General features: G+C 42.3%; 1 protein-coding gene and 1 pseudogene across 1 annotated transcript; one reads left to right on the forward strand and one right to left on the reverse strand.

The window, feature by feature from the left end:
• LOC123778015 (vomeronasal type-1 receptor 4-like) lies at nt 1-27,762 on the forward strand. The gene is made up of 3 exons (XM_045775164.2): nt 1-626; nt 19,402-19,783; nt 23,001-27,762. The coding sequence occupies exon 3, from the start codon at nt 24,656-24,658 to the stop codon at nt 25,592-25,594; it is 939 nt and encodes a 312-aa protein (XP_045631120.1). The 5' UTR covers nt 1-626; nt 19,402-19,783; nt 23,001-24,655; the 3' UTR covers nt 25,595-27,762.
• Nucleotides 11,377-11,835, reverse strand: LOC123778016 (small ribosomal subunit protein uS8 pseudogene; annotated as a pseudogene).
• Nucleotides 27,763-27,764: the final 2 nt, after the last annotated feature.

The raw sequence follows: 27,764 nt of genomic DNA on the forward strand, positions 1-27,764 counted from the left end.
GAACTGTGGTACTCGTTCTCACCTCCACTCAGCCCCATTCTCAAATCTCACCAGGACTCGAAGTCTCCCTTATTTCGGCCGTGATCTGACCGCCACCCCTCTAACGCCTTCGCTCCTACAAACCTCGTGGGCTGTCGCAGGCTCCTTAGCTCCCGGGGTCTTTCCCACCCGGCGGAACTGCAGTTCCTGCAAGGATGGCCGCCCCTAAGGTGTTCCTCTATACGGACTCATGGGCGCCGCCATCTTCCTAAAAGGCTAACTAGAAAACTGCATGGCCACGCGGGCCTTGGATAGGGTCCGCCTCTTAAAACTTCTTCATTACGGCGCTGTAGCCAACAAGAAGGCGGAAAAGGCAAGGAGATACCCCAAATCGATGTCAGTCTCTTCTTTCGGCGCTCAGCCGCTGCGGCCGCTCCAGGCTCTCGGGCTCAGATCACCGAGGTGGGCGTGGTCACGTACGTCATAGAGCCGCACCGTGTCCAGCGCTCGACCTCATGAAACGCTGCGAGGTTCAAGACACCTGAAGCGTCTCTAGCGACTGCTAGGGAGCGCCGGGATTGTGGTGTTTAGGAAATGAGTTCTGTCTTCGGTAGCTGCCGGTGGAGTCTAGTGAAGCTCAGCGTCTGGTGGGTATCTCCGGAGTGAGGCGCCTGTGAGGCCAGTAAACTGCCTTTTTAGGCATTTGTTTTGGTTCGGTCGCGCGGGAAGTCTGGGCTTTAGGAATCGGCCCTTCCGCGGTCTGTGTTATTAAGCGTATGAAGAAATTAATGGCCGAGGGCCCGACTGTCAGCGTTGGTTGTCGGTGTGAGTGATTCTACTAGTGGAGCCTACTGACGAGGAACTGGAATGGTATAGGTGTGTATCAGTGGACGCGCTGTCTTGTCCAGGTTCACACTTCACTGCGGGGCTCAGACCTGGAGAAACCTGGGGTGAAGGGTGTTAGCGAGCGGGCGTTTCTAGTTAAGATTTCAGACTTAAGGGGCGCCTGGGTGGCTCAGTCGGTTAAGCGACTGCCTTGGCTCAGATCGTGGTCCCAGGATCTGGGGATGAGACCAGCGGCGTTGGGCACCCTGCTCAGCGGGGAGTCTGCTTCTCCCGCTCCCTCTCCCCCTCCCCCTGCTCATAGGCTCGCTCGCTCTCTTTAAATTTTTTTAAAAGAGTTTTTATTTATTCATTTGAGAGAGACAGAACAAGCGAGAAAAACTTTAAGTTTTCTGTCATTAAGTGTATTAGTTTTTTATTGCTATGTAGCAAATTACCACAAACTTAGTGGTGTAAAACAACACACATTTATTGTCTCAGTTTCTACAGTTCACAAATCTAGGCACAGTTTACTGGGTCCTCTGCTCTCAGCCCCGCAAGGCCATAATCATGACGTTACCAGACTATACTGTCATTTGGAGGCTCAACTGGGGAAGAATTTGCTTCCAAACTCCCTCAGATTGTTGCAGAAATCATTTCGTTTCTGCTGTGTGATTGCAGACCCCAACCTTTTTGCTGGTTACAAGCTGGTGGGCCAACCTCAGGCCCTCTTTGGTTCCTTGTTACGGAGGACCCTCCATAAGCAGTTCACACCTTGGCTGTTTGCTTCTGCAGGGCCAGCAAGAGAGAATCAAGCTCCAGTTGTCTAAGACATAGTCTTACGTAACAATTACGGGAGTGAAATCACATCACCCTACGTGTATTCCGTTGGCTAGAACTAAGTCACAGATCCCGCCCATGCTGAAAGGGAGAGGATTATGCAGGGCATGACACCCAGAAACTAGAGATCATGGGGCCTACCCCTTTTAAGTTTAAAGTATTTTCAAATTTTCATTGTGTTTTCTTTTTTGACCTACGTGTTAATTTATTTAATAATGATCAAATATGTGAGGATTTTGCAGTTTTTCTATTGTTGATTTTTAACTTAGTTCATGACAGAGAACACACTCTATTATTTCAGTCCTTTTAAATGAGTAGAGACTTGTCTTCTAGCCAAATATATGATGAATGTATGTAAAAGTTTCACATGTATTTGAAAAGCATGACCCTTGAGTCATTTTTACTATTCACATTAACATATTCTTCATTCTTCTTAATTTTTTGTTTGCTCATTCTATCAGTGAGTAAGCGAGATATATTAAAATTTCTTACAACAAATGTGAATTTTCAATTTTTCCCTGTAGTTGTTGATTTTTGCCTTACATATTTTAAATTCATGTAGTTAATTGTTAGATAATTATGGTGAGAACCTTTTATCATTATGAAATATTCCTCTATCCTGTTATTTTTTCCCTTGAAGTCCTCTTTCTTTTGGTTAATGTTTTCATATTGTATCTTTTACAATCCTTTCAATATTTCTGTATCTTTAAGTATTAGACGTAAAAATATTGAGAAGGCAAGGATGTTTTTATCTCCTCAAAGATTGGAATTTTTTCTTTTGCTTCTCCCAGGTGTTTTTGGGTCCTAGCAATCCAAGTTCATATGGGATTGAGAATTTTTAGGCTCACCCAATGATTTGAAGTTGGGCTGCAGTCCACCTTTATTTTTAAGACACTGTCTTCGGGGTCTCAAGCCAAAGAGCTGGTGTTCCCAGGGCCTTGATCTTCATAGATCCAGGACTGTTGGCTGTGTTCCTCTGACCCTGTCTTGGTGTCATAAGCACAGCTCAGTCCTAAAACCAACTCTTTGGTTATTAGTAGGGACTCTCTGGTGAATGTGGCCCCAAGAAAAAGGAGCTACTTCTCTGCATTTGAGTTTTCCGCACATCTCAGTACAGTTGTCTCAAAGGTGAAGGCTTGGTTCATTATTTTCAATATCGTTTCTAATCAATATTTAAAAGTTAAATTTCTTTCTTGTACTTCAGTATTTCCTAGGTTTACATATATTGTGCTTTCATTGCCATTTAATACTAAATAAGTGAGAGTTTTCACTTATATTGCTTTTTTTATTATGTTTAGTTAGCCAGTATATAATACATCATTAGTTTTTGATGTTGTATTCAACCATCCATTAGTTGCATATAATAGCCAGTTCCCATAACAACACGTGCCCTCCTTAATAACCATCACCCAGCTGCCCCAAACCCCTCCCTTCTGAAACCCTCAGTTTGTTTCCCGGAGTCCAGATTCTCTCATGGTTTATCTCCCTCTCTGATTTTTTCCCAGTTTTCCCTCCCTTCCCCTGTGGTCCTCTGCACTATTGCTTACATTCCACATATGAGTGTAACCGTATGATAATTGTCTTTCTCTGCTTGAGTTATTTCACTTAGCATAATCCCCTCCAGTTCTTTTAATGTCGATGCAAATGGTGGGTATTCATCCCTTCTGATGGCTGAGTAATATTGCATTGTAAATGTATGTACCACATCTTCTTTATCCATTCATCTGTTGAAGGGCGTCTCGGCTCCATCCATAGTTTGGCTATTGTGGACATTGCTGCTATGAACATTGGGGTGCGTGTGCCCTTTCTTCTCACTACATCTGTATCTTTGGAGTAAATACCTAGTAGGCAATTCCTGGGTCGTAGGGTAGCTCTATTTTTAAGGTCTTGAGGAACCACCATACTGATTTCCAGAGTGGCTGTACCAGCTTGCATTCCCACCAACAGTGTAAGAAGGTTCCCCTTTTTCCACATCCTCGCCAACATTTGTTGTTTCCTGTCTTGTTAATTTTTGCCATTCTAACTGGTGTAAGGTGGTATCTCATGGTTTTGATTTGAATTTCCCTGATGGCTAGTGATGCTGAACATTTTTTCATGTGTCTGTTAGCCATTTGTATGTCTTCTTTGGAGAAATGTCTGTTCATGTCTTCTGCCCATTTTTTGACTGGATTATTTGGTTTTTGGGTGTTGAGTTTGAGAAGTTCTTTATAGATCTTAGATACCAGCCCTTTATAGTATCATTTGCAAATATCTTCTCCCATTATGTAGGTTGCTTTTTAGTTTTGTTGATGGTTTCCCTTGCTGTGCAGAAGCTTTTTATCTTAAGGAGGTACCATAAGTTCATTTTTGCTTTTCTTTTCCTTGCTTTTAGAGACATGTCTTTTTAAATTATTATTAAAGATTTTATTTATTTATTTGACAGAGAGAGAGAGACAGCCAGTGAGGGAGGGAACACAAGCAGGGGGAGTGGGAGAGGAAGAAGCAGACTTCCAGCGGGGCATGGAGCCTGATGCGGGGCTCGATCCCAGGGACCTGGGATCACGCCCTGAGCCGAAGGCAGCTTAACGACTGAACCACCCAGGTGCCCCTAGAAACATGTTTTGAAAGAAGTTGCTGTGGCCGAGGTTGAAGAGATTGCTGCCTTGTTCTCCTCTAGGATTTTGATGAATTCCTGTTTCACATTGAGGTCTTTCATCCATTTTGAGTTTATCTTTGTGTGTGGCATAAGAGAATAGTCCGGCTTCATTCTTCTGTATGTGGCTGTCCAGTTTTTCCAGCACCATTTATTGAAGAGACTGTCTTTTTTCCATTGGCTGTTCTTTCCTGCTTTGTTGAAGATTAGTTGACCACAGAGTTGAGGGTCCATTTCTGGGGTCTCTGTTCTGTTCTGTTGATTGGTGTGTCTGTTTTTATGCCAATACCATGCTGTCTTGGTGATCACAGCTTTGTAATACAGCTTGAAGTCAGGCATTGTCATGCCCCAGCTTTGGTTTTCTTTTTCAACATTCCCCTGACAATCTGGTCTCTTTTCTGATTCTATACAAATTTTAGGATTGTTTGTTCCAGCTCTGTGAAAAAATGTCAGTGGTATTTTGATAGGGATTGCATTGAAAGTGTAGATTGCTCTGGGCAGCATAGACATTTTAACAATGTTTATTCTTCCAATCCATGAGCATGGAATGTTTTTCCATCTTTTTATGTCTTCCTCAATTTCTTTCATAAGGGTTCTCTAGTTTCTAGAATACAGATCTTTCACCTCTTTGGTTAGGTTGATTCCTAGGTATCTTGTGGTATTTGGTGCTATTGTAAATAGAATCAATTCCTTAAATTATCTTTCTTCAGTCACTTTGTTAGTGTATAGAGATGCAACTGATTTCTATGCATTGATTTTGTATCCTGCCACGTTGCTGAATTGCTGTATAAGTTGTAATAATTTTGGGGTGGAGTCTTTTGGGTTTTCCACATAAGGTATCATGTCATCCGTGAAGAGTGAGAGTTTGACTTCTTCTTTTCCAATTTGAATGCCTTTTATTTCTTTTTGTTGTCTGATTGCTGAGGCTAGGGCTTGTACTATGTTGAACAACAGTGGTGAGAGTGGGCATCCCTGTCGTGTTCCTGACCTTAGGGGAAAAGCTCTGTTTTCCCCCACTGAGAATGATATTCACTGTGGGCTTTTCATAGATGGGTTTTATGATATTGAGGTATGTTCCCTCTATCCATGTACTTTGAAGAGTTTTAATCAGGAAAAGATGCTGTATTTTGTCAGATGCTTTTTCTGCATCAGTTGAGAGGATCATATGATTCTTGTCTCTTCTTTTGTTAATGTGATCTATCGCGTTGATTGATTTGCGAATGTTGAACCACCCTTGCATCCCAAGAGTAGATCCCACCTGGTTGTGGTGAATAATTCTTTTAATGTACTGTTGGGTCCTAGCGGCTAGGATCTTGTTGAGTATTTTGGCATCCATAGTCATCAGGGATATTGGTCTGTAATTCTTCTTTTTGATGGCGTCTTTTTCTGGTTTTGGGATCAGGGTAATGCTGGCCTCATAGAATGAGTTTGGAAGTTTTCCTTCTATTTTATTTTTTGGAACAGCTTTAGTAGAATAGGTATGAATTATTCTTTAAATGTTTGGTAAAATTCCCCTGGGAAGCCATCGGGGCCTGGACTCTTGTTTTTTGGGAACTTTTTGGTTATTGTTTCAATTTCCTTGCTGGCTATTGGTCTGTTCAAATTGTTTGTTTCTTCCTGTTTCAGTCTTGGTAGTTTATAAGTTTCCAGGAAGGCATCCATTTCTCCAGATTGCCTTGTTTGTTAGCATATAGCTGTTGGTAATAAGTTCTAATAATTGCCTCTATTTCCTTGGTATTGGTCGTGATTTCTCCCCTTTCATTCATGATTTTTTAATTTGGGATGTTAGCCCACAGCTTCGAGTCCTTTTCAGGGTGGTCAGGCAGTGGGCGGTCTCCCTACTGGCTCAGCTAGCGGTTTACAGTGTCTGGAGCTGAATGTTCCCTCTGGGCTCGCTGACCACACCCAGTCTCCCCACTCTACTACTTGGGCACTCTACCAGTTCAGGCTCCCCCATTCTTTCTGAGTCTTCTGGAATCCTGAGGCCACAGTGATCCCCCTATAATTCTGCTCTACTTGCCCCCTGTGCCCTTTCCAGAAGGGGGTGCCTCTCACTAGAGTAGATTTCCAAGGGTGTCGATTTTTTTGCTCTGGTGTTATATCACTTTCCAATGGCCAGCTTATGGAAGCTCCCACCCCCTCTGCTTATCTTTGGACATTTCCCCCGAAGATTCAAAGTTCCGGATCTCCTACCTCAAAAAAAGTAGTCGTTTTTATGCTTGTGGAGATCCAGATAAATCTTACATCTCAGGTTGAATTTGTGTGTGTTCAGAATGGTTCGATAGATATCCAGCTAAATTCGAGGGACCAGATGAAACGAGGTCCCCTTCCTAGCCGTCATCTTTGTTCCCCTCCCCCAATATATCGGGATCATAATTTCTGAGCGTGGGGCCCCAGAATCTCTTTCAACAGGATACCCAGGTCATTTGTATGTACATTAAAGTTTGAGAAGCTGTGTTTGACAAAAGTGTATCTCAGCTCTGACTTCACACTGTGATCTCTTGGGTAGTGTGTGCCTCCTCCAGCTAGTCTGTCATTTGATCTTGGGAGGGCCCAGAATCAACCTTGGTTGGTGAATGAAGTAGCCCAGGTAATCATACTGTGAGGCTCCCAAGGAGGTAGATTTCTGAGTGTTGAGTCCAGCTTGTAGTCCATGAGAGGTAATGATAATGGTGCCCTGTGCTCCACGGGCCTTTAAAGTTTTTGTTGTTGTTGATATTTTTATTTTGACTTCATAATCATGAGATAACACTTTATGTATTACTTTGCAACTTGCTCATTTAATATCCGAGTATATCATGTGATCTTTTCATACCAACTGGCACACAGTAGCCATAACGTATCGTCAGCCATTCTCCTCCGGTAGGCATTTAGGTTGTTCTCAGTTTTCCACTATTGTAAACAATAAACAACCTTATGATATGTCCTTATGAAGAAAGGTGCTTTGAATTTAAAGCAATAGAGCCAGGAAGGAGGATTCTTGAGTTAAAGGGTCGATATCTTTTCTAAATTAGGGGTAAAATATATGCATCATAAAGTTGACCCTTTTAACCACTTTAAGGGTACAATGCTGTGGCATTTAGTTCATTCCTAACATTGTGCAGCCATCACCATTATCTAGGTCCATGACATTTTGATCACTGCGTGCTCATTAATCAGTTCACTCCCATTCCCTCCATCCCCAACCACGAGAACTGCTAATATGCTTTCTTTCTCTGAATTGGACTCTTCTGTATATTTCCTATAAATGGAGTCACATAATATGTGTCCTTTTGTTTCTGGCTTCTTTCCCTTAGCATAGTGTTTTCAAGAGTCATCCATATTGTACTACGTGCCAGTATTTTATTCCTTTTTATGGCGAAAAAATTTTCTCATTGTATGTTTACACCACCTTTTGTTTCCCCCTTTGGCTGTTATGAATAAGGCTGCTGTGAACATTCTTGTATACTTTTTGTTTGAACATCTTTTTCAGTTCTTTTTTTCATTGGGGTATAATTGACATACACCATTATATTAGTTTCAGGTGAACAACATAATGATCTGATATTTGTATCTCTTGCAAAATGGTCACCACGGTAAGTCTGGTTAACATCTGTCATCATATTGTTTAAAAATTTTTGTGTGTGTGATGAGAACTTCTAAGATTTATTCTCTTCGGCACCTATAATATGCAATATGGTATTATTAACCATAGTCACCATGCTGTACATTACTTCTCCATGTCTTATTTATTTTATACCTGGAAGTTTTTATCTTCGATCTCCTTCACCCTTTTATTTCTTTTGAGTACATACCTAGGAGTGGAATTGCTGGGTCACATGGTAAGCCTATATTTAACTTACAGAAGAACTTCCAAATCATTTTCCACAGTGGCCGCACCATTTTCCATTCCCACCAGTAATGTATGAGGGTTCCAATTTCTTCAAATCCTCAGCAACATGTATTATTTTTAAGGTTTCTTTTTTCTTTTTTTAAAGTTTTTTTTTTAATATAAGTAATTTCTGCATCCAACGTGGGGCTCAAATTCACGACCCAGGATAAGAGTCACGTGCTCCTCTGAGCCATCCAGGCACCCCTCAAGGTTTCTTTTTTTTAGTAATACCCATTGTAGTGGGTCTAAAGTGGTATTTCATAATGGTTTGCTAGTGCCTTTTTTTTATTATGGTAAAATACACATAACATAAAATAAAATACACATAACATAAAACTTAACACTTTTATCCTTTTTTTTTTTAAGTAAGCTCTATGCCCAGCATGTGGTTTGAACTCACAAGCCCCAGATCAGGAGTCACACGCTGTATGGACTGAGCCCACTAGGCGCCCCACCTTTTTTTTTTTTTTTAATAATTTTTAAGTGTACAGTTCAGTGGCATTAAGTGGATTTCCATTATTTAATGTGCAACTGTCATCACCATCCATTTCCAGAACTTTTTCATCATCTCAGCCTAAAACTCCATACCCATCAAACAATAACTTCTCATTCTGCCCCTCAAGTTCCTTACCACCATGATTTTACTCTGTCTGTATGAATTTGACCTAAGTACTTCATTTAAATAGAGTCATACAATATTTATCCTTTGTGTCTGACTTTTTTGATGTAGCATAATGTCTTCCAGGTTCATCCAGGTTGTAGTGTGTATCAGAATTTCATTATTTTATAAGGCTGAATTTTGTTCCTTCATCAATAGTCGTTTGGGTTGTTTCCATGTTCTGGCTATTGTGAATAATGCTGCTGTGAGCATTGGTGTAAAATAAATCTAAATTCCTGCTTTCCATTCTTCTGGGCATATACCCAGAAATGAAATTGCTGGATCATGTGGTAATTTTATGTTTAATTTTGTGAGGACCTGCCATACTATTTTCTATAGCAGATGCACCATTTTACATTTCCACCAGAAATGCTCAAGTGTTCCAGTTTCTCTACATTCTCACCAAAATTTTTTGTTTGTTTTCATAGTAGCCATTCTAATGGGTGTGACTCATTGTGGTTTTGATTTGCATTTTCTAGATGACTAATGGCATTGAGCATTTTTTCATGTGCTTCTTGGCCATCTGTATATTTTCTTCAGAGAAATGTCTATTTAATCCTTTATCCATTTTCAAATTGTGTTTCTTTGTTGTTGAGATATAAGAGTTCTTATATTCTAGACACTACTCTCTTATCAGATATATGACTGGCAATTGTTTTCTCCTATCCTGTATGATGTCTTTCACTCTCCTGATAGTGTTTTTTGATGCACAAAGGTTTTATGTTATGATGAAGTCCAATTTATATGTTTTTTCACCTGTTGCTTGTGCTTTTGTTGTTGTCTAAAGAGCCATGATCAAATCCAAGGCCATCAAGATGGACCCTTATATTTTCTTTCAAGGTTCATAGATTTAGTTCTTAATATTTTATCATGTTTGTCCATCACCTCTCTATTGCCATTATTCCCCTTTTCTCATTACACCCTGTATACCTTTCCACCCAGATCCTAATAACTCCCTTGCCCTTAACTTCCCTGTACATTTTGTTCCTTTGTAATCCTAAGCCTGGCCTTGCACTTTAACTCCTAAGCAACATTTAACACCCTTTTACCTTTTATCCCCCTGCCTTATCTCTTTCCCTGTACTCTCTATACCCCACACCTCTGCATCCTCCCATCACCCCCTCTTATCCTATTCTCCCACTTTCTGTGTGCCTTCTTCTTATGCTGCTGAATCACATACCCACACACTGTCACCTTCCAGACTCTGCAGTGTTAAACAGTTGCCACTGATTGTTTCTAATAAATGCCCAAATGTAAGAGTGTTCGCACAGATCAAGCTGAGTCAGATCAAGTAGAGAAAAGCCATGAGAATATATTTCCACTAAGCTGGCAGATAGGTTAAATAGGGGAAATTCTCTGGGGTTGGGCTTTTGGGGAGCTCCAGAGCCATTCTTGCCTCCTCCAGTGGCTGCTAGGTTGCTGATTTTCACTGTTACTGTAGTTGCAGGGTGGTCAGTTTTCAGGGCTACTGTGGAGCTGAAGAGATGGGAATGGGATTGGGACAAGTTACAATGGAACGAGGCTCACTGTGGTTTGACATATTTACTTAATCAGCTGCTCAGCAAGGGGAAAATGACTGGCCTCTAACCACGGCCTCAAACCTGGGTCAGGACAGCACAGAAAAAAATTTATCACTGTCCCCACTGTTCAGTCTAGCTGATTCCAAACTTGCAGGGCCAATTTGATTTCTCTGCTCTTCTCTGGACATCCATTTATTTCACTTCCTTTGTCTCATCATATAAACATTATCCTTGGGGTAACTCTGTCTATTGTACGTATGTCCCAGATATCAGCGGGGTCTAGCTGTATCCTAGCAGGGATCTTTTTTACTGTACTAGTTCCACGGCCTTGAAAGGCTAAAGATTTCCCAGGAATTTGTTCTTATTTCCAGGAGTTTACACTATCAGGATCTCCTGTGTTCTCACCTCAACCTTCCCCATAAAATTTAGACATTGCTGCGTATAAGGACAGACATCAAATTGAGGCCCCGGTGTGCATTCTCAAAAGAATCCATTTACACATAAAAATCTCCATGAACTACATGGATTTTAAAAAGACATTGTAAGAATGACAGAGAGAAGGTACCAGGGCACTCTAGGGCGAAGACTTGTTATCCTCCTATAATAATTGTTTTTCTTCCACAGCCCCTCAAGGCTGCTCTGCCTATGAGGCTTTTTGGATCTTCACCCTGTTCCTATGCAGTGTCCCCACCTGCTGTTCCTGTTCTCCTGTCTGCCATGTAGCTGGACTGCCCAAACAACTTAAAGTTCTCCATTTGGATAGGGATCAGTTGGCCCTCTCCTGTCTCCATCCTAATCTGAATACCTAAATTGATTTTGATTTAGAGAGTAGGTGAGCTTTTGCTTTAGTATAATCCAACTTCTATTTTTTTTAATTTTTTTTATTAAGTTCAATTAGACAACATATAGTACATCATTAATTTTTGATGTAGGGTTCAATGATTCATTAGTTGCATATAACACCCAGTGCTCATCACATAATGCAACTTTTAAATAGCTCTATCTATCTATCTATCTATCTATCTATCATCTATCTTCTATCATCTATGTGTCTATCTCTGGATCTGTTGTTTTTTTTCCACTGAGGCATTTTATTTGCATGTATGTATTACATCCCTAGAAAATGAATCCCAGGATTTTCCCTCCTATGTGTTTTCGTCTTGCTTCTTCATGGTCCGTGATGCCAGCTGAGGTTGTCAGTACAATGAAACCAAACTGGCGGGATGGGGGCAGGTTATTCTGCTATTTTTCTAGATCTTTCAGTTGTACATCAAATCTGGGGTTGATCACTCCACACTTGTTTAACCTGCCCGTGAGGTTCACAACAATTTTCCCCGCTCTGTTATCATCAATGATTTCAAATTCGCCAATGTAACCATGCTTCATCCTCACAGTGAGAAACAGGACGATGACTTTGGAGCACGGCCTAATAAGAACCTGGCGTTTGCCTCTCTTTTCAGCATTGTTAATGCTCTTTGAGAGCATCTGCCAGGACATTCATCCGTACCATTATGGCGGCATGGAAAGATGGCAGAAAGAAGACGGGCTGTTTTGTTTTTATTTTTTAGAAGGATTTATTTATTTATTTTTAAAGAGACCAAGCTGGGGGAGGGCACGGCAGGCAGCATGAACATCTGATTGCAAGTTTCCCTTGGTCTCCTTGCTTGTCCAGCCTTATTCCAAGCATGGTGCTGCAGGGAGGCCCAGATGAATGCTACACATGCAGTTGGTTTGCATCACATTAAGAAAGCCCGAGGAAAATGGAATCTTTTAAAGGAGCCTGCTAGCACACCTGCTGTACTCTTTGCCCCTGAGGAAGACATTATCTTTATTTCCCTGTATAGTAAATAAGTCAGTTCCAGTCTTCCATAGGGTGACACTGTCCCTATCTTCTAAGGCTCTTTTCTTTTCTTTCAAAGATTTATTTATTTATTTATTTGGGAGAGAGACACAGAGAGCGAGAGAGCACGAGGATGGGGGTGGGCAGGGAGAGGGAGAGAGAAAATCTCAAGCAGACTCCTCCCGGAGCACAGAGCCTGACATGGGGCTTGCTCTCACGACCCCGAAATCAGGACCTGAGTCGAAACCAAGAGTTGGATGCTTAACTGACTGCACAATCCAGGTGCCCCCCCCCCCAAGGTTCTTTTCTAAACACAGTCTTGAATAAAAGCTGTTCATGCTTCTTTTCATAAGGCGTGAACATACATGAAAAACCCATAGTAGACCATCTTCCAACAATTTCCAACACTGATTTATGGAGTGCATTAGCTCCTTGCACAATTTCCCATGAATACGTCAGTTGTTCAAATTCTCTGATTAATCTGACAAGGGGTTAGGATCACATCCATTCAACTTACCTCAAACAATATTCGATTAAGACTGGACAGGAGGTGGGGGAAAAGGGTAATTGGGTGATGGGCCTTAAGGAGGGCACTAATGTAACGAGCATAGGATATTATATGCAACTGATGAATCACTAAATTCTACCCCAGAAATTAATAATACACTATATCTTAACTAAATTGAATTCAAATAAATAATTTTTTAAAAAAGACTATTACCAATAAGATACTATGTATCTGGATGAGGTTACCCTGATTTATTCACCTCAACGATGCCCATGTAGTTCCGACATTCGGGCATCTGAGGAAATCCTGAATACCCATCGGTTCACCTTAGAAAGATTCCACAAGAGTTAGATATTGCCACTGGACACTCGCCTGCCCACTCTCTGAACATACAAAAGAAGTTTGCATGTTGAATCATGGAAGAAATATTTCAACCCAAAAGCTGCCAATGTCTGGGGACTCCTTTTGATAGCATCAGCAAGGAGTTGGCTATAATCAGGTGCTTGAGAAGCAAATCTGTGGGCCTCAACCAGTCTTCAGTGTGGTAATGGTAGAGATAGTGGTAAAGGAGAGAGAAATTGCCCAGGATTCCAGCTATCGTCTCTGATAAGAAGATTGTTGCTATTGCCAAGTCCCTGGAAGCCATTCTGTCATTCAGCATGTTTCCCTCTAAATGGTAGCAACACTCATTCCTGTGAGTAAAAAGGCTCATTGAAGATTTAGATATGAAGAGTAACTTGGTGGTTTGCTCCTGTGGGATTGCCGAAGACTTTGAGAGGTAGGAGGAGATGGGGAGAAGTACCCGGATCTTCCATGGAAAAGTCAGCGCTAAAGATGAGGTGGTTTCACTTGGAAGAAGCAATGATAAGTAATAGCAAGTGGAGAGAATGCTTCATACAACATTTTCAGAAAACTGAAATTTGTTACCCACAACGGAAAAAAAAAAATACAACCACAATCATTACCTACAGCATGGGACAAATCAATTCTGAATATGTCACTGATTTAAACATTACAGATAAAATACGAAGCCTGTCATTTCTGGGACTGAGAGAAATGGCTAGAGATGCTTAAGAGGCAAGTGGTGCCATTGGACACACCCTGCCAACACATGACGATAGAAAACAAAGTTACATTCCAAATCATGAGGAAATAGGTTGCAAATAAAATCTGTTTTTGTCTTGTGGATACCCTTAAGGAGAATGATCAGGAAGTGGGTGTAAACAGGTGCTTGAAAATCAGCACTGTGGACCTGAATCTATGATGAGGGTGGAAAAGGAAGACATGACGGTAAGAGAGAAAGTGCCTGGAATCCCTACTTCCTTGAGAAGTTCTGCTATGCCACATTAAATTCATTTGTTTTTTTAAAGATTTTATTTATTTACTTGAGAGAGAGCACAAGCAAGGGGAGCAGCAGACGGAGATGGAGAGAGAGAAGCAGTCTCCCCACTGAGCAAGGGGCCTGACGCAGGGCTCCATCCCAGGACCACGAGATCATGACCTCATGACCTGAGCTGGAGGCAGACACCTAACCGACTGAGCCACCCAGGCTCCCCATATTAAATTCACTCTTAATCTTCAACCATTAAGCTGCACCATTATTGAAGTATTCAAGACTAAGTGATATCAAACTAGCTGAAAAAATTTCTAATGGGATAAGAGTAAAAGCAAAAACTTGACATCAGTCACTTACCTTAGAAATTATTGGGCTCATTAATAGAAGTAAATGCAAATTGATTTGGAAATGATATAGAAATTTTCTAGGAAAATAACTTTACCAATATCAATCCCAGCCGTGGTAGGAGGTCTAAACAAACAAACAAAATCTGTAAAAATAGATGTTGAGGAAATGTCCGTTATAAATAAAAGCCCCAGGATCAGAGAGATTCTATCATTCTTTGAAGTATCAGAGAAGCCAAAGCTCCTTTCTTAGTTCAGCTGCTCTGAATGGTTAGCAGAGTTCTCTAGACGGGCTTATGCTGAAATTTCATTAAGGAGCATTCACTGATTATGTAATCAGTGAAGAAGTATAAAATTTAAGAGCCAGAATAGATTCTTTGGGTTTTCTGACACACGAATCCACCATTTGGTCTACATCTGCCATCCATTCCACCTGTGAGAGTTTTATTCCAACTGAGATGTTAGAGGGACCACCATGCACACAAGACCACACTCACTACTGACACCAACAGCAAGTTGGGAGTTTCCCAAAACCTGGCTCAGTTCTGATCGTTCTTTAAAAGTACTCCCAGAACTCACTGAGAGATGTTCTACTCAATGTTGTGGTTTTTTTTTTTTTTTTTTAACAGGGAAAGGATACAGATTAACCACAGACACGGATGATATTCATGGGGTAAATTTCAGGAAAAGTACTCACTGTGGATCTTCTAGCTGTCCTGTCGCTGTGGAGTCATGGAGTGTTACTTTCAGTGGTCAATATGGGATAATACTCATGGAGTGTTGCCAAGGGGGGAGGCTCACCCAAGCCTTGGTGCCCAGAGTTTTTACAATAAGTCTGCCACTTACCTTCTGGATGGCTGACCTTAGTCGTCATTCTATCCCCAGGCGAGCTGATAACTTTTGTCTCCAATTCTCCCAGAAGCTGACATTATGATACTTTGGGCTCAAAGACCCATCCTAGGGGTGCCTGGGTGGCTCAGTTGGTTAAGCATCTGCCTTCGACTCAGGTCATGATCCCCAGAGTCCCGGGGTCGAGCCCCATGTCGGACTCCCTGCCCAGTAGCGAGTCTGTTCTCCCTCTCCCTCTGTCTCTCTCCCTGCTCCTTCTCTCTCTTTCTTGCCCACTCTTTCTCTCTCTCAAAAAACAAAACAAAAACAGGGACGCCTGGGTGGCGCAGTCGTTAAGCGTCTGCCTTTAGCTCAGGGCGTGATCCCGGCGTTATGGGATCGAGCCCCACATCAGGCTCCTCCGCTTGGAAGAAGCAATGATAAGTAATAGCAAGTGGAGAGAATGCTTCATACAACATTTTCAGAAAACTGAAAACCTGCTTCTTCCTCTCCCACTCCCCCTGCTTGTGTTCCCTCCCTCGCTGCCTGTCTCTATCTCTGTTAAATAAATAAATAAAATCTTTAAAACAAAACAAAAACAAAAACCCACAAAGACCCATCCTAAAGCATGTTGTTAGACAGTCTGGTGACCGAGCCTCCAAACAAACAAAGACACTCCTATCAGGCCTGGCCTAGGAAAGATCTAGAGATCTCCTCCCAGTATCAGAGGGCAAAGGCCAGATTTCCCTTTGGGGGAGGCCAATTCTTCTCTACATTGGTTACCTCCCAGACTCTGCCCAGGACTTTCTCACCACAAAACATAAACATGTTTGGACATCTACCTATGGCAAAGTATTTACAGGACCAGTTGGCAACCTATGAGTGCAAATATGCCCCACATTTGGAAGAAGCGGGATGGGGTAGGGATAGATTTAGAGAAATAGCTAATCGAGACCCCTGGGTGGCTCAGTCCATAAGCATCTGTCTTTGGCTCAGGTCATAATCCTGGGGTCCTGGGATCGAGCCCCATGTTGGACTCCCTGCCTGCTTCTCCCTCTCACTCTCTGCCTCTTCCCCTGCTTGTGATCTCTCTCTCAAATAAATAAGTAAAATCTTGAAAAAATATAAAGAAACAGTTCATCCATTTTCTGTATCATTACACACATTTTCATAATTTTGTGCTAACTGAATTACTTAATTCCCTTCTTGATCTGCAGATCTACCTTTGGGGGAGGCAAATTCTCTACCTGCTTAGTTGCTACGTCACACAAGAGAAGCCATATGGCTGACAACCCATTCTTCACACACAAGTGCACACACAGTGGTTACTGAGGCATATGTGCAAATGCACGTATGTGCATGGAGAGACTCAAACATGCTAAAATATGTACTTGAGTCACTTCATACTCTCACTCACATGCACACTCACCACACGCAGTTGTCCACACTCTGACACACTCATGCTGCATGCACCCACACGGATGATACCGTCCCACTCTCTTTCCCACAGTCACTCACACAGTCACCAGGTAGATACGTATCTCGGTAACATGTTTGTAGGTGAAAGTTTCACGAATATTTCCAAACCTGTGAGGCAAGACAGGAGGATCCTAATTGCCCTTTAGACTCCTTCTCACCAATCACAGCCCACAATGGAACATTTAAAGTGTACAACATTGAAATAATGCTCTGGGGCTTTGCCGCTTCAAGTGGGTTGGTGTGGTGAGAAACTTTGAGTATGTCTGAGAGCTGGGCGAGAAATAGAGCACTGGAAAGGGGGTATAGCAGGAGGGGTGCAGAGAGCAGGGGTGTGGGTATGAGAGTCAGGAGGTTAAACTACACAGTGGGTAAAGTATATGGCATGGTTAATGGCACTGTGGGGCCTCATGCACAAGTGGACAAGGTATGCGAGGAAACGGAGGGTGTAGCACATACTGGGCTCTGTGGGGATAAGGGGTGCTGAGGTCATGAAATGAAAAAATAGATCGGAGCGGAGAGAGTGCGCACAAGTGAGTGAGGGGCAGGGCTGTGTAAGAGGCACAGGGAAGTCCATGTCCACAGCAGGTTAAGGAGCACAGTGGGACGAGGAGTAGGTCTTTTATAAGATTGATTTTATTCTTTTCTTGATTTGATTTGATTTTATCTTATGTTATTTTAATTTATTTTATATTTCATTTCATTTCATAAGAAAGGCAGACTGCCCATGCAGCAACTCGGATGTTTCTGGAGTCTGAGACCCTTGACGTCCCCTTACATTTTCCTACAAATGGAGCTTGAGAGCTTGTCTTGAGGTTCCAGCAGGGGAGCACAGCTATTTGCATGCTGTTGACCAAAGAGAGGTCCCCTCTTATGAGGGAAGGTTGTCATCTTCAGCTGCGTGTACAGCTTTGGGAGGGATGTACATACAATGAGGAGAAAGGAAGGGGACACCTGCGTAGGCAGCCAGATCAGTGGAATCAATCCTGGCCATCAGTGGGGTGACAGATGTCACAGTCCCATTGCTCTCCAATCTGAAAGATTCTTTTGATGGTTTCATACAACACAATGACATGCAAGGCAGAACTGTATTACTTGCAGTGTGATATCAAAGGACACGCAGGCCACACAGGTCTCCCCCTGGAGAAGGGAAACAGAAGCCTGGAGGTGGAGGGGCAGCTTATCTATGGCAAAGAGAGTGGGGTTAGCTGGGTTTCAAGGCTCCCTGAGCATTGGCTGGTTCGAATAATTCCTTAAGTTCTAGGGCATAGAGATGGTTCCTCATCCAGTGGTAGTTGGCCCCAGAACAATTAGAGCTGGTGCATGGTGGCTGGAAGTAGGAGAGCTCCATGAGGGGCAGGATGGGTGTGTGGACTTGATCAGTTGCTCGAGAAGGAGAGCCTACTGTCCCCTAGCCTGGGACTCCAAACTGGGTCAAGGCAGCACAAAACAGGAAACTCAAAACTCAATGACAGTGTATTTTGGGATGTGAATGTCCTGGGGATAGGTAATCTCTATGATAGAGCCAGAGGTGGGATGGAGAGTAGGAACCTTACAGGGGGATCATGGGCTCGTGGAGACAAGATGATTGTGGGTGATGAAATCAATGGGGGAGGGTCGTGGGTTTGAGTAGACTAAGGAGCTCAGAGGAAAACAGCAGATGTGGGAAGGTGAACGGGGGACACAGGGAGGTGATGGCACGAATATGTGAAAGCTGGTATTTTGATGGAGGGGAGAGGAATGTATGGAATTGGGCTGAGGTCACTGGACTAGGAGAACTATAGTCCGATGGAAGACAGAGGCAGGGGAAGCCATGAGCGTTTGGCTGAGGTTGCAGTAATGGCCTGTGGCAGAGAATTGACAGAATCAATTCCAATGGATGAGGAATTGAGGTGAGGTGTGGAAGTAGAAGGGATCTGGTGGAAGTGGGAGGAGCATATGCAAATTAAGGAGTTGAAGGGCAATGGGGAAGGCTCTTAGGGATGGAAAAGACCTAAGGACTCATAGGATGAAGGTCTCCAGGTCAATAGAGGTACAGAGGGGACCAGTATGGAGATTCAGAGGATGGCGGTATGGGGCCTAACGGGATTCGGTGATTTCATTCCCCGGCTCCTCAATGCCCTCATTGACATGGGAGCCACAGATTACTCACGGATCATTTTTTCTTTGAGCCCATGAAGCAAAACTCTTACTCATGTAAATTGCTCCTACAAAAATTTTAACATGCAATAGGACCATAGGTAGAAGGTTGAATGATCAGCACTTCATCCCTATCCGCTTCCTGTGTGAATTTCAGGTGGAAGGTGTGCCTGGGGTGGGACTGGCAGGAGAGCCTGTCCTGGTACCAGGGACTCCGTATTGGCAGCAGGTGGTAGGCCTGACCCTTCCCAGTACTTCAATCTTCAAGAACTTGTATTGTCCTAAAGTGATGTGATGAAGTTTTTGTTCTTTTGTGGAATAATTCTGAAATGTAATCAATGCTTTATATAAGGAATGAAACATAAGACAGAATTAAAAAATTGTAGGTAATATTTGTTCCTTGTGTGAAACCATCCCAGATGGTAAACACTGGTAACAGGCTTGTGGATATGATTATAATTGAGAATATTTTAATTTTTGTCCTATCGAGGTGGCAGTTTCTTGGTCTTATCCGTTGGTTGATATTATCTTACGTGGCAAAAGGGACTTAGCAGATGTCATTAAGGTTACTCGTCATCTGACTTTATTGTTTTTTATTTATTTAACAGAGAGGGAACACAAGCAAGGGGAGTGTGAGAGGGAGACGCGGGCTTCCCGCCGAGCAGGGAGCCTGATGCAAGGCTCGATCCCAGGACCCTGAGCCGGAGGCAGACGCTTAACGGCTGAGCTACCCAGGCGCCCCATCATCTGACTTTAAAATAGAGAGATTATCCTGGCTTGTCTGAATGGACCAAGTGTAATCATATGGCCCTGAAAGCAGAAGAATTCAATTAGATGCAACGGAAGAGGAAGAGATTGGAAACGGGAGGGGGATTCCATGTGCTGAGCTGGCTGTGAAGGTGGAGGGAGCCTCGTGGAGGTTGTCCGTGGAAAGGACCGCTGCCTACAACAGAAATCAGCCTGGAGGTGATTCTCCCCCAGAGACTCCAGGTAAGAGCCCAGGAGAGCCAGCGTCTCGCTTTGGGCCTTCTCACCTCCACTGACCTGTGAGAAAATAAATGAATGAAGTCTAAAGCTGCTGGTTTCATGAAAATTTGTTCCAACAATAGAAACCAAACAGGGCCACACTCCCTCTTATTGCAGTTTGCTTTGTGGTGCTTCGCAGATACTGTGTTTTTTACAAACCGAAGGTCAGTGGGAACGTTGCCTGGAGCAAGTCCGTCAGCGCCAGTTTCCCAGCAGCATTTGCGCTTTGTGTCTCTGCGTTACACGTTGGTAATTCTCTCAATAGTTCAAACTTTTTTTCCATTGTTGTTTTTTTCTTATAGTGATCTGTGATCAGTGATTTTTGATGTTACAGTTGTCATTGTTGGAGGGCTCCATGACCGTGTGTAAATATAATGAATAAATGTCTGCAGATGTGGTTGAACTAACAAGAGAACCTGAGTTAGAAGTGGAGCCTGAAGGGGCCCCTGGGTGGCTCAGTCGGTTGAGCGGCTGCCTTTGGCTCAGGTCATGATCCCAGGGTCCTGGGATGGAGCCCCATGTGGGGCTCCCCGCTCACTGGGGAAAGCCTGCTTCTCCCTCTCCCTCTGCCCCTCCCCTCCTGCTCTCTCTCAATTAAATAAATAAAATCTTAAAAAAAAAAAAAAAGGAAGTGGAGCCTAAAGATGGGTCAGAATTGCTGCATTCTCATGATCAAACTTGAACGGATAAGGAGTTGCTGCTTCTGGGGGAGCAAAGAGAGTGGTTTCCTGAGATGGAATCTCCTGCTGGTGAGGTTGCTGTGAGGACTGTAGAAATGACAACAAAGGACGCAGAACATTACGTAGACCTAGTTGGTAATGCAGTGGCAGGGCTGGAGAGGATGAACTCCAGTTCTGAAAGCAGTTCTGTGGGCAAAATGCTGTGAAACAGCATCGCGTGCGATAGAGAAATTGTGCGTGAAAGGAAGTCTCAATCAATTCAGAAAACGTCATTGTCTTATTTTAAGAAATTGCCACATCTACCTCCACCTTCAGTAATGACCGCCCTGACCGGTCAGCAGCCTTCAGCATGGAGGCAAAACCCTCCAGCAGCAAAAAGGTTATACCGTGCCGAAGGCTGATGATGCCTGGCACTTTTCAGCCATAAGGTCCTTTTTAATTGTCATGAACATTGGTTTTTGGGACGTAATGGTAGTGCACACTTCACAGACTACTGTACAGGGCGAATATCACTGGTATGTGCACTGGGGAGTCAAAAAATTCATTTGAGCGTTTTATGGAGATACTGGCTTTATGGATGTGATTGGAACCAAATGTGGAATATCTCCAAGGTGTGCCTTTAAATGCAGAAACATACTTAATGGTAAACAATAACAGTAAATATTGATATCCCACAACCGATGCAGTTTTCATCTCCACATGTAATAATCTTCATCAGGTTTATTTTGTTTTTTATGTAGCATTAGAGTATACCTGATATTATATCAGAAATAGCATAAGATAAATACACACCCTTTTACCATATTCTGTTTTGATTCAATGTTTACATAAACATTGTTAGACTGGCCATACTTTTCAAACAAATAGCTTCCCTCAGTCAGTGGTCTGTAAAGGAGATATCTTTATGCAATGGAAATAGATCTGCTCTATTCCCTGAAACACTTCAGTGTGGTCAGTGCGATTAGTGATGAGTGATTTTTGTCAAACCACCTCTTGTTTATGCATTTAGGGAGTTGAATGAAAATAATTCTTTTTTTTAAAGATTTTATTTTATTTATTTGACAGAGAGAGACAGCCAGCGAGAGAGGGAACACAAGCAGGGGGAGTGGGAGAGGAAGAAGCAGGCTCCTAGCAGAGGAGCCTGATGTGGGGCTCGATCCCATAACGTCAGGATCACGCCCTGAGCCGAAGGCAGACGCTTAGCGACTGCGCCACCCAGGCGCCCCGAATGAAAATAATTCTTGATGGTGATTATCTGGGTAGGGTAGAAGAGGTTTAACTTTCTCAGGCTCTTACCTATAGAGAAGAAGCTGATGGTTACCAGAGGGTATGTGGGTGGGAGGATGAGTTTAATAGGTGAGGAAGGATAAGCTGTGCTCTTGTGATGAGCACTGGCGGTTGTATGGAAGCGTCGAATCACTATATTATACAGCAGAATCTAATATTACACTGTGTGTTAACTGGAAGTAAAAGAAATGTAAAAAAAGTAAGGGCACATTGTGAGCTACCGGGAGTTAAGACTTCAGCGTATTAATTTTGATGGGACTCAATGCAACCCGTAATAGAAGGGGTACGTTGATGCCGTAAAAAAGGGCATCTTTATAAATGTGTTTGTTCCAGATAATGAGAAGGAGGCCTGGAGAATTGGAGAGCAAAGGGAAAATGTCTTTCTCAGACAAATAGTGTGTTCCAAGTGAGACACTGTGTCCCTCCTTTCTCCTGAGAGGCCATGTGGTTATAAGTTGGAAACCTTTACTTCTCTCTCTCAACCCTGTCACCCTGGCCCTTTCCCCTGGGCTCTTTGGCTCCCTGACACCCACCCTCGTCTCCAGTACTCTCTGTCCTGTGCCTGTGTTTCCTATCTATGCTTCCTATTTCCCCCAGGCTCTGTGTCCTCTTCCCACACGCCAATAGTGTCTTGAGAGGTGCTAGCTAGAAAGTTGTAGTTGTTCTTGGCAGTTGGCACCTGGGAAAAAGGTTTTCAAAAATATTCTCAGCTCCCAAGCCTGTCAGGGCCACTGCTGCTTCAGGTGAAATGATAATTGCAGTTGGGAGGGGAGGGGAGCTCACAGAGTCATAAACACACATCTCAGGGCCCAGCTGCCCCTCTTAGCACCCGTACTGCCTGCTCTGACCGTCACTGAGCCCACCATGGGTGGGTTTTCTGTATCTTTATATCTGAGAGGTAGAATCTGTAAGGGAAGGAGTTGTATCAGGAGTCCAGGTAAGTGACCATATTGGACAAAGTGGGATTTCCGCGTATGAATTGGGCCCAGTGTCAAGGGCAGGCATGAAGGTGGAGCACATCCCGAGGCAGGAGCTGAGCAGTAAAGAGGGATGTGGGTCCCAGACCAACACCCATCCCTGATGGCTCCTAGGGCGAATAGTATAATCCTCACCGTCAGTGACTGTTGTGTTTTCATCTGAGTAGTCGTGAAATCTGATTTTTCCAGGTGTTTATTTTAATTCTCGGTTAACGTACAGTGTTATACTAATTTCAGGTGTGCAATTCAACACTTTCTCCAAAGAAATCTGATTTTGAATGGGCTTAAGGACTGCAGTTCTGGAGTCAGTCTGCTGTTCAGCCTACGTTACAGGAGCCATAGATAAAATTGTCCGGTTCTAAGGTGCGCTCAGAACATCTCCACGCTTGTAATAATGAGTTGGAAGAATCCATAGTAATGACCTGATTGTGTGTAGAAACAGTGTGTGTGATCGCAGAAATGTTTTCTGTAACTCTGGATCTATGATGTGCTTAGTAGATTAAATAATTGTTCTCCTTCAGTTACGGAGAGACTTTTTCCAGTAAAGTTAGGGAAACCGCATTTAAGAAAAATATAACTGAAGTTCCAGAGAAGATTTTTTTTAAAAGATTTTATTTATCTATTTGACAGAGAGAGAGGCAGCGAGAGAGCAGAGAGGGAACACAAGCAGGGGGAGTGGGAGAGGGAGACTCAGGCTTCCTGCTGAGCAGGGAGCCCGATGCGGGCCTCGATCCCAGGACGCTGGGATCATGACCTGAGCAGAAAGGCAGACGCATAACGACTGAGCCACCCAGGCGCCCCATCCAGAGATTTTTAACATCAAATGTATCTTGTGATTTTTCTGCTGCTTTTAAATAGTATAATGCCAATCTAAAAAGTTATGTCACTTACACAGCGTACAAGGTTTTTTGCCTTAATATCCATTTTGCATATGTCTTGTGTTTTAATCTTTCACAAAGCTTGCTTTACTGCTACTGATTTTATTTAATTCAGGTATTAGTGATATACATATATGCATACATACATATATATATGATCTAAAGATAGTGGTAATTTTCTTTTTGATGTACACAATGTAATCAAGTACCATTGCTTCCTGTCCAGAGTTCCTATGTCTTGTACATTTCTTCCTGGAGTGAAGGCAAATGATTCTTTCTGTTGCCATCCTAAAATTGAGCCCTTCTTGCATTCATGAAATCCAGCTTGTCCTGGGGCACGCTACAGCTTTGTGTACTGTGATCAGTGCCCCTACAATTCATTACTGTCTCTAAAGCTTTATTCAAGTTCATATGTGGCTATAGAAACAGTCTTCATAAATAAGTGGAAACTTGTCCTTAGCAAAAATGTAAAATAAAATGCCACCCATCGAACCTGAAACGACAAGGTGCAAACATAAAACTAACTTGAGATCTGGTTTATTGAAAGCAAACAGCTGACTGTGTGCTTTTTTTGGTATATTATGGATTTTTGTATATTATGGATTCAGTGCACTAACTTTGTTATCAGCCTAGCCAGGTTCCGCTCCCCACTCTGACCCTAATTAGCGAATGAATTCAGACAAAGCACTTTGCCTCTCTCTGCCTGTGTTGTCCTCATCTTTATGAAGAATGCATTAGTTTGTACCTCATGAATTTGTGAGAAATAAGAAGTGACTGCACGGGGGCCATTATACCAGTGATTCACACATCACAAGTATTTAGTAATGCTTGTGTGTGTAACTCTTGGAAGGCCCTAAATGACAGAAGAGCTTTAAGTATTATTTCAAAGTAGGAAGTGTTGCTAAGTGGAGAATATCGAGTATCAGTTGCATGATTCATGTGGCCCACACCTGATATTCCCATGCAGGATCCTCTAGCCCAGAAGACAAATATCAGTCAGTGAGAACTGACAGGATGGCCACCTGGGATCTGGCAGTAGGAATGATCTTCTTAACACAGACTGTGGTTGGAATCCTGGGGAACTTCTGTCTTCTTTACCATTATTTCTTCCTTTATTTCACTGCATGTAGGCCAAGGTCCACAGATTTGATTGTCAAAAACCTGATTGTAGCCAACATTTTGGTCCTGATCTCTCTTGGAATACCTTATACAATGGTATCTTTTGGGTGGTATAACAGCTTCAATGATTTTGGATGCAAGTTTTTTCCCTATGTTCGTGGGGTGGGCAGGGGAGTGTCCATTGGCACGACCTGTCTCCTGGGTGTCTTCCAGGCCATCACCATCAGCCCCAGGAACTCCAGGTGGGCAGCGCTGAAAGGGAAAGCTCTCAAGTGCATTGTCCCTTCAGTTGTCCTGTGCTGGGTCTTGCAGATACTGGTGAAACTCGTGTATCCCTTGTTTCTGACTAGCGCTTTGAACAACAAAAACATGACAACTAGAAAAAGTTTCAGATACTGTTCTGCGGTTCGTCATGACAAAACCAGAGACTCATTGTATGCAGTACTGTTAACATTCCCTGATGTGTTATGTTTGGTTCTCATGATCTGGGCCAGTGGCTCCATGGTTTTCGTTCTGTACAGGCACAAGCAGAGGGTCCAACACATTCTTAGGACCAACATCTCCACATCATCACCTGAGTCCAAAGCCACCAAAACCATCCTTCTCCTGGTGAGCACTTTTGTCTACTTTAACACCCTCTCCTCTACCTTTCATATTGTTTTGTCTGTTTTTGATAATTTCAACTGGTACTTCTTGAGCATTAATTTAGTAATCACTCTGTGTTTCCCAACTGTCAGCCCCTTTCTGCTCCTGAGCCGCAACCGCAGTGTATTGCTGCCGAGCTTTCTCTGGTTAAAGAATATAAAATCCCCTTGTCTTATGAGAAATACGTAAATTGAATGTATTTTCATAATGTTCATTTGCTAATTCACGCATCTCCCTCAGCGTCCCCAGTACAATTATGAGAGGTTTATCCCACAGTGGTTCACAGATCACGTTGAACATCTTCTTCAAAGTTAACAATAAAAAAAGTTAACCAATTATAGTAGTAAATACTTATGTTGTATTTATATATAGTTGTAAATAGTAGTAAATACTTATGTTGTATTTATATATAGTTGTAAATACTTATGTGATTGAAGTTTTGCTAATGATCAGTGGAGGAGTGCAGGAATTATGCAATTATAAACACCAAGTCCTGAAACAGTCTGGATATTTGGAGAAGTCTTTGAGCGTGTCACGTAAATTTGTTATAGTAAATTTCCCAGAAGTGAAGTAGGCGTAGAATTACAGGAAAAGGAGTATGAAAATGGATAAGAATGTGGCAGGACGTCAGTGAAACTGAATAGTGCTAGAGGGAAAATCTGGTCAGTGAGTAAAGCTTTGGGGAGCTAGTTACAATTTTGTACATTTCATTCTAGAGAGGCTGTAGTCACTCATGTGAAGTATGATGTTATGGGAGCTTGGGAGATGAGCATGTGTAAACATTTTCAGGTAAAGATGGACAGTTTGGACTGGAGTGGCTAGATATATAGTGGAGAGCATAGAATTACATTTTAGCTGATTCTTTTTTTTTTAAGATTTTATTTATTTATTTGACAGAGATAGAGACAGCCAGCGAGAGAGGGAACACAAGCAGGGGGAGTGGGAGAGGAAGAAGCAGGCTCATAGCGGAGGAGCCTGATGTGGGGCTCGATCCCAGAATGCTGGGATCACGCCCTGAGCCGAAAGCAGACGCTCAACGACTGAGCCACCCAGGCACCCCTGAATTACCTAATTCTTTTTTTTTTTTTAAGATTTTATTTATTTATTTGAAAGAGATAGAGACAGCCAGCGAGAGAGGGAACACAAGCAGGGGGAGCGGGAGAGGAAGAAGCAGCTCATAGCGGAGGAGCCTGATGTGGGGCTCGATCCCAGAACGCCGGGATCACGCCCCTGAGCCAAAGGCAGACGCTTAACCGCTGTGCCACCCAGGCGCCCCCATTTTAGCTGATTCTTAAAGGACATCAGATGATTGTGATAATTTTAAAAGCCATGAATTCCATGGAACTGGCATCTGTAGAAGGCAGATCTTTCTCTCCTTTGTGAAGGTGATTTGGACCTGTTGGCAAGAAGGAGGTTTGGAGGTGACCGGTCATGTCTCTGAAGTGATGAGATTAGTTTATGATGGAGACTTCCCCTGAACTGGGAGCCCTGAAGTGAGAGCCATTTGAAAAGAAGAGACTTGAATCCATTCTGTTCACATGGAGTTTGTGGCTCCTTGGTTTTCAATTTCCCTCAATTTTAGGAGCGATTTTTATATAGCTTTCTCTGTATTCACATTTAGAAGTTTAGGTAAAGTATTGAGCATTTAATAATTTGAAAAAAGTAATTTAACCCAATGGATACGTATAGATAGATAAATAGATAGATAGACAGTATATAGAACCTTGTACCAGAAATGGAATCCATATTTGTAGCTCACATGAGGCACATAAATATTTACCATATTTTAGATCACAAAGCACGAAGAAGAATTTATAAATATACACCTACGGACAATTGTTGTGTGTAGGGATCTATACCTGTATCTATATCTGTGTTTGATCTGTGTGTATATAAACATGTAGTGTAGACTTAATTATGTTTGTTCTCTATGCATTAATCTATTGGAAAGTTGTATATTAAGCACAATTTTAAATAGTACTAATTGCAGTAATGACAAACTCAAAATGTATGTTATGTGATGTGCATATTGCCATGCTGGTTGTTTGATTGTTAAAATTCCATCAAATGTATTTTTAATTTTTCTACTTTAATTCTGTTACTTTGCCATATCTCTTGTGGAAACCTCCAATGAACAATAGTAAAAAATGCTTGATTTTGAAAGACATCATTAATCTATTTAAATTTAATAGTTGTAATAGTTGTAATAGTTGAGTAAAGGTAAAAAAAAACCCTAAAAATAGTTGAGTAATAGTAATAGTTGAGACATTTGAGTATCAATGGAGTTTATTTTCTTATTCAATGTATGTTAACTTCTTTTCTCTGAGTTTAAAATATAATTCTAATTTAGAATTCTACA

Source organism: Ursus americanus, chromosome 21 (genome assembly GCF_024610735.1).
Source record: "Ursus americanus isolate L20-20 chromosome 21, mUrsAme1.1.p, whole genome shotgun sequence".
NCBI classification, from domain to species: domain Eukaryota; kingdom Metazoa; phylum Chordata; class Mammalia; order Carnivora; family Ursidae; genus Ursus; species Ursus americanus.